At 47.7% G+C, this 7751-nt stretch overlaps 1 protein-coding gene across 1 annotated transcript; it reads right to left on the bottom strand.

Annotated features, from left to right (window-relative positions):
* Positions 1-4023: 4023 nt before the first annotated feature.
* On the bottom strand, positions 4024-5898 carry LOC103876325. Its single transcript, XM_009182471.4, has one exon. The coding sequence runs from the start codon at positions 5725-5727 to the stop codon at positions 5293-5295; it is 435 nt and encodes a 144-aa protein (XP_009180735.1). The 5' UTR covers positions 5728-5898; the 3' UTR covers positions 4024-5292.
* Between the last annotated feature and the right edge of the window lie 1853 nt (positions 5899-7751).

The following is a 7751-nucleotide window of genomic DNA, read 5'->3' as shown; positions in this document are numbered from 1 at the left end:
TGTGGATTTTCATTTGTAGGCAATGGGAGGGAAAAGGAGGGCTATTGAAAGATTTTGAGCAGGGAACAGACTCCATGTGAGTGATATTTGGAGAAGATTAAGTTGGAGGCAGGGAATCCATTGGGTGGAAGTGTCCTTCTGGGATGTATTCCTCAATCCCCATTCTTTCCTCCCCTTCCTCGTGAGAACTCCATCTCACTCTGGGTGTTTCCTGTGACCCCTTTCTCTGTGCTCTCCCTCCTCCAAGTTAAGCCAGAATCAGAGTCTGCAGGTGTGCTGTGCACCTTAGATTTGAAGGGAATTTGTACGTTTTCTTTCTCTGGGTAAAGTCAGGGGAGGCATCATCCATGGCCTCTGGTTAGAAATGGCATTCAGCACTTGGAATGCTTCCTCTTGCTTCTCTATCTTCAAATTTGTGCAGTGGCAACCCTGAAATTCCAAAGGAGTAAAAAGCACGAAGACCTCTGCCTGGTACATCAAGAATGTGGGCAAATTTAGAACTGGAGCCTTGTGTTACAATTGCAAGTCAAACTCCAAGAGGGGGTAACCAGCCCATTAGTGCAGGAACCTGGAAACTGACTTTTCTGCTATCTCTCCAAACACACACACACACACACACATGCGTGCACACTCTCACATACACACATTCATTGGGCCCTTGAAAGATCAAGGCCAACTGCAAAGCACCCATTCCCCAAGACTCCTAATTTATATTGGGAACTAGCTATAAAGCTCCCCTTGGCCCCCAATCTTCCCTTGCAATGATAAAGAGCATGTCACATCACACTAAATGTGACACTTAATCAAAACCCATCTTCTTTAACAAACCCTTAACCTCCAGCACACGAGAGTCACCAAGGCCAAGGGACGAGACGGGGAGCCGACTCAGGTGGCACATGCTTTGATTAAGATGATACGGATTTCCTTTTATTTCACTTTTATCAGAGTTGTAAAATTCCGAATCTGTCCCCTTTTTGATTTGACAACAGCACATTTCAATAGAGGTTGACACCAAAAAAAGACCACGACTTGTTCTCTCTTCAACCGGGAGTAGGCGATAATTTCTCTGAATCCTCTTCAGTAATGATCGTCAGAGCTTCTGATCTTCCCATAAGCAAGTTTTGCAAGGAACATGGTTAAACTGAAGCACAAACCTGGCTGGCATCTGGTCCCTTTCTTAACTGGTATCTAAATACCCTTAATCTATAGGCCCTGAAAAAGACCTCCCCTTCTCTACCTCTTACCTTGGGTCTTTATTTCTGAGACTTAAATCCTCAAGTGAATTCTTTTGCCAGATTTCTGGGGCAGGAAATTTACTTCCCTGCCACACAGTTACTTTAGGCCTTCTAGGGGCTCCAGAAATTGTCCATTTCTATCGCATGGGCCATCGCTTTCCTCATGACCTATTTAGGACTTTGTTTCTAAATTATTTAATCATTGGCTAAATTAGATAACTTACTATAGAGTGATTGAATCCTAGTTGTGAATGAGATACATGTAATAGGAGGGAAGACTTATTTCTGCTTTCAAAAACTTTTGGTCTTGAAATAAAATACAATAATGGTAATACAAGGTAGAATGGGACAAGTGGCTAAAACAACTCCAAAGCATAGGCAGTTGCTGCTTTCAGTAAGTATTGAGCATCTACTATGAGCCAGCCCCTGTTCTAGACACTGGGATACAGCAATGTACAGAATGGACAATGTTCCTGACTGCAAGGTGCTTACATTCTGTGTGGGGCTGGACAACATTTTCAACTTCTATATATTTGGCTTGTGAACAACCCACGTTTTCAAACTTTGTACTTTAACCCTCTTCAATCACCTTCTGTAGGTTGAATTTGGACTTTCGAGTGCCCATGGACAAGCAAAACTTCTCAGTTGTCTCGTGACATCACACCAGTGCGACTATGCTTGGTTGCTGCAGTGTCAGCCCCCTGTCTGTTCTGTGGTGTCATGTTCTGTGGTGTCAATAGCCTTGTTGCTCACCAAAAAATGAGCAGAAATTTTAAAACTGAAAGTGTGGATGCTATTGGCAAGACTTGTAGTTCTTGTTAACTTCTTACAATTGAAACAAAGATAGAAATAATTAGAAAGGAAAAAAAAAGCAAAATTAGAGAGCCCATTTAAAATACTGTAGGGATATTAAATATTGAGCCAAACAGATGAAGTATAATTAGGATTTTTAAAAATGATTTTTCATTTATGAAAGAGCAGTCTTTTCTTATGACATATATTGGCAATCACTCTATTAGATTCTCAGCAATGGCATTCTGTACCTCTATGCGTGAGGCCTTCCTTTCCATGCTGGAGGGCTGGGTGCTGTGATCAGTACCAAGAAAGGGCCAAGACATTGCCCAGTACATCAGGAACTTACCTTTTACTCATGGACATAAAGGAAAATAGAATAGCCAGCATATTTCAATGCAGAAGGGGAAAAGGGGCTTTCTGGAAAAAAAAAAAAAAAAAAAAAAAAGCCTACGTTACTGGCCAGAAAGAGGAGATAAGAAAACAACAAAGAAGTTCATCCTTCCCAAGATCAGGATAAGCCTAAAGGTCACAGACCGACCTAGAATGGGGAGGTGAAAGTTGGGTCCAGGGCCAGGCCCTGCTTTAACTCTTCTAACAGGAGGCTTCTCCATTGCCCCAATGGATAGTCTTTACCCTGCCCTTCTGTGTACCTGGTGTTTAGCAAGGGGACTGGCATAGGATTATTTCTGGATTCAAGTCCTGAATAAGTCAGGGCAGGATGACAGTGGCACACTGATGGGACAATGTAGAAATGTGGGGGTGAGGGCAGCAGGAGAAATCCAAAGCTATGATAATAGGAACTTTACTGAGTCCTGACTCCGTGGCATATGGTCTGTGTCCTACTTTCCTTCACACAGGCCCCTGAACCACTCCTGCAGCAATGCAGCCTGTGCAGGAGGAAGCCACAGCCCTAACAGCTGCTGAGATCTGGGATTCTGTAAGAAGCTCCCTTCCCACTTCTTGCCAGGCAGAGGGGCTCAGGGTGGTACTGCAATCCCTTGTCAAAGCTTGTAGGATTAGCTGGCAAGTAGGGTAAAAATAAATACATACATAAATAGATAAATAAGTAGATATCAAAAAAATTTTTTTAAGCTTCCAGGAGTCATTGTTGACTGCCCTTCCTTGTCACTTTCCTGCTATACCTGGGAGCTGACCCCTGGGAAGATTAAGGACCTAAATACAGAATTGAGTAACCAATGTGTAAATTTACAGGTGCATGCAGTCCCAGCTACTTGGGAGGCTGAGGTGGGAGAATGGCGTAAACCCGGGAGGCAGAGCTTGCAGTGAGCTGAGATCCGGCCACTGCACTCCAGCCCGGGCGACAGAGCAAGACTCCGTCTCAAAAACAAAACAAAACAAAACAAACAAACAAAAAAAAACAGGTGCATAAGTGTGTATTTGGTTCTCCTCTATGAGTTTTTGTGATAAAATTGTCTATTTTATTTACTTATTTACTGCTCCTTGCACAGCCAGGCTACTCCACAGGCAACGTGCCCAGAGGAACCTATATTTTAAACTCTTTAATATAAAAAAATTTTCAATGTGCATAAAAGTGGAGGGAATTGGCCAGGTGCAGTGGCTCACACTTGTAATCCCAGCACTTTGGTAGGCAGAGGTGGGTGGATCACCTGAGGTCAGGAGTTCCAGACCAGCCTGGCCAACACGGTGAAACCCTGTCTCTACTAAAAATACAAAAATTAGCCGAGCATGGTGGCAGGCGCCTGTAGTCCTAGCTACTTAGGAGCATGAGGCAGGAGAATCGCTTGAACCCAGGAGGTGGAGGTTGCAGTGAGCTGAGATCGCACCACTGCACTCCAGCCTGGGTGACAGAGCAAAACTCTGTCTCAAAAAAAAAAAAAAAAAAAAAAAAAAAGGAGAGAATAGTATAAAAGAATCCCATATAGCCATCATCTAGATTTAACCATTAACACCTTGGCATGTTTGGTTCATCTTTTTTTTTCTTTGTATTTGAAAACAAACTCCAGACATCATATTTCACCCTTAAATACTTCAACAAACACCATTGAAAAGATAAGGATGTTTTCTTCTATAACCACCACACCATTATCGCACATATCAAAATTAACAATAATTCTTTGCTGTTTTCTACTACACAGTCCCAATTCAAATCTTCCTGATTGTCCCCAAATCTCCTCTTACAGTTGGTTTGTTTGAATCAGGATCCAAACACGGCCAAAACATTGCATTTGGTTGTTACATGGCTTCGGTCTCTTTAAGCTAGAGGGCCATTTTGAAGTATTAAGGAAGGGGTTGCTCTCACCCACCCATCCCTCTGACCTGAGCCCCAGTGAATTTCTCCAGGTGCACCCTGAGGCCCCTCCCTAGCAGTCCAGGCAGCCAGAGCAGCGTGACTAAGGTCTGGAGGAATGAGCCTTGCCATGGAAAAGCCAGAAACTCACAGATTTTCAAAATTCCAGGCAAGATAGCATGATGCACGGGAAAATGTATGATGTAGTTTCTGTCCTCTGGCCCCCGACAAGAATAAAGCTCCCACCAGGCTGGAGGGAGAGAGAGGAGGGCCCACAGGACAGAGGGAGCTAGAAGGGTCGCACTCCACACGCGCTGGGCCAAGGCAAACAGGCTCCATTGAAGAAGCACAGACTTGTGCTGAGGAGCTGGGCGTCGCCCTCACCAGGGTCCTCTGGTGAGCCTCTCCTCTTGACGGTCTCCTTCTGTTTGTCCAGTGGGAAGGATGCCTATCTCTGCCCAGAAAACGTTGCAGTCAGGGGCCCACTTTGCCCCCTGGGAAGGCCCCTTCATGAGAGTTAGGCCCTGGCTGCCCACAGGGTTGGTGGTGCATGGAAAGAAGCCTCTGCAACCCACCTCAGCCTGGCCAGCAGCGTCTGCGTGCATCAGGGCAGGCGCTCACCAGCACTCCGTGCTCCCTGAATGAGAGTTCAGCCACGTGCTCGGCTGGTTTCCCCACATTAGAAACGTTGATCAAAGAACAGCATTTCTTCCGCGACAAGAGGGAGTGCCTGGGGCCTGGGCTGTGTCCCCTACACGTTACTCCGGCTCACACTGTGCCCTGGGCCTCTAGGCTCAGAACGCGCCGTGTTCGTGACCCCGGAAGAGCGGCCTCCCGGGCCCTGGCTGCGGAGGCGACAGGCTGAGCCGGCGCTTGGAGGCCGCTGCGCTCTGGGCCTCGCCTTCCGGAGCCTGGCTGGCGTTCCGGTTGCATCTGCGTGGAAACTTGTCCCCGAGGAGCACTTTTGGGGAGACATTCATCTTCCTTGAAGGCTCAGTCAGTGCTCTTTGGGCTTTTGTCCTCTCTTACTGGCTTTGGTGGCGGCGGTGCGGAGAGAGGCCTCCTGCGACCCCCGAGGCGCTGGTGCCCCACGCTGGTGGGGCCTCCACAGGCGTACGCGGCCCCGGCAGCTGGCAATCCGGCCTGCATCTGATCAATTTTATCTGCAAAGCATTCAGAAAATTTCTTCCCCGAAGAACACGTTGACCCTCTGAAGCGGGGAATGCAATGTGGGTCGCCTGCTGGAGGACGCCCTCGATTTTGATGAGGCTTGTGCGGGGACCCGCGATAAGCTTCAGAAGGCGAGCCAAGCGGGTGGGGACAAGGCTCCTCCGGGGAGCTCCGCATCGTCCCCGGCCTTCCATGCGCCGTGTTTACCAATTGTGAAAGCAAATCCAGCTGTTGGGAGGAATTGCTTCCAGATGACATGATGGGAAAGGAAAACACACTTTATAAAAAAGCTGCTGAATAGAAACCAGAACATGTCCGCTCTGTGGGCCAGGACTGCACAGGGGCTGTTTCCTGAGGTTGTGCAATAGGCCAGCTCCCTGGGTAAGGAACAAGAACAGTGCAAATGTTCCCCCTGCCAGAGTCAGGAGACCAGAGCTGGGACTGGACTTGGCAGAACTTGAGGAAAATTAGTTGACCTTGCTGGGCCACCGTATTTTCTCCTTCCCAAGAACCGCTTCCCACCTTCACTGAAGATCCCTATGAAGGTTTTCTGTGTGTTGAACTGCGTGGGTGAGAGAAACCACGAGAAAGCAAGGACATCTTCTGAAAATGGGATGCATTTCTCAGCCCCCCAGCGCAGAATTTGCTGTGTCGGCTTTCTCAACGATTTTAGAAGCTCTCTAACGAGCTGGAATTAAAGTGTCCCTTTACTAATTTGGTTTTACAGGTCACTGGATAAACCTGCTTAGGCGGTTTGGAAGAGGATTAGGACATTTCTGGCTCTTCCAAGTTGACTTTCCAGGCAGGGTCAGTCAGCAGCTGGAGACTCCCCTGGCTCGGGGCCAGAGCTCTTATAAGCTGCAAGTTTTTAAAGGCCTGGTGAGCACAGTTATCCAAGAAAGAGAAAGTTTGCAGGGAAATTAAAATGCAAATTTCCCAAAGCAAGGCACACATTCTTGAGCTTGCCTGCCCAGAGAGAAGCCAGAAAACTCAGCAGCCCAGTCCCCTAGGGTGAGGGAAACAGCTAAAGTGATTTAGTTACTTTCCCTGCCTCAGCCTTGAGCAACTCTCTTAACCCCTTTTGGGGCGGAATAGACTTGAATAGCTAGGAAATTGCCTAAGTGCAGGAGATCCCCTTAGAGAGGAGACTGTAGCCATTAGCCACAGGTAGCTCTGTAGATTATCATTTAAAATTCAGTGTTTCAGTCTCACCAGCCACATTTCGTGCTAGTGACTGCCATATGAGACACTGTGGATCAGCATTCACTCATTCATCTCACAAGTATTTATGGAGTGCCACGGCAGTGACAATGAGTGAAGCATAGAAAATCTCTGCCCTCGTGGAGTTTCTGTTCTAAAGGAGAAGATGAACAATAAAGAAACACCATAAGTGAGTCAACCTTTTTTTCTGTCCATTGCAGTCCCGGGGGGAAACCGATGACGTACTCAATTGAGTAACTGAGAAGTGTTTAATAATGGGAGGATTTACTAAGATGTGGGCAGAGATCAGGGAAACAAGGCATGGTGCAGTCCTCACTGCAGGAACCATCGCCGTGGCCAGGCCTGCAGGGGCAAGCACAGCTCCAGTTCCCAGCCAGGGCACCAGTGAGAAGAGCCAGGGAGGGGCTGCCTGACGGGAGCAACGCCCCTGCAAGAGAGGCGGCCCTGGAGGCAAAGTGGTGGGGGAGGGGCCTAAGTGCTCTCATCCCACTCCCCTCCCTGGCCTCCCACTGGCCCAGCCCCAGGGAAGCCAGAGGCCGGGTGGAGAGGAGTGGAGGTACGTGGCAAAATCATGCAGTCTAGGAAACCCAGCAGGGTGGGAGTAGAGTTTGGGGTAGAGGGGTCCTGCGGGAAGGGCAAGTAGCAAAAGAAATGGCCTGAAGCACAGGGGCTCTCTCACTGCCATCCCCCCGACCCCTCCTTCTCCTGTCTTCCTATAACATTCTGTCCCCTTCCCCAGGCCCTTCTGTCATCTCTGTGGCTCTGCTTTCTGCCACATGTCACATTCTCTCTCTCTGGGCACTCTCACAAGTGCCTTAGAGCCAAACCAGGGCCACTCTGCTGAACCTGAGTCTCTGTGCTCTGTTCACCTTAGGAGCATAGACAGGAATGTTTTTTGTTTTTTATGTTAAATAGACTTTATTTTTTAGAATAGTTTTAATTTTACAGAAAAATTGAAAACATTGCAGAGAGAGTTCCTATATACCTCACCCCAGCTTCCCCTGTTATTATTATTGTTTTTTAGACAGAGTCTCACTCTGTTGCCCAGGCTGGAGTGCAAT

The sequence above is a fragment of the Papio anubis genome, chromosome 10 (assembly GCF_008728515.1).
Source record: "Papio anubis isolate 15944 chromosome 10, Panubis1.0, whole genome shotgun sequence".
Lineage (NCBI taxonomy): Eukaryota > Metazoa > Chordata > Mammalia > Primates > Cercopithecidae > Papio > Papio anubis.
Note: the sequence above shows the minus strand (reverse complement) of the source record. Positions and strands in the feature narration are given on the sequence as shown.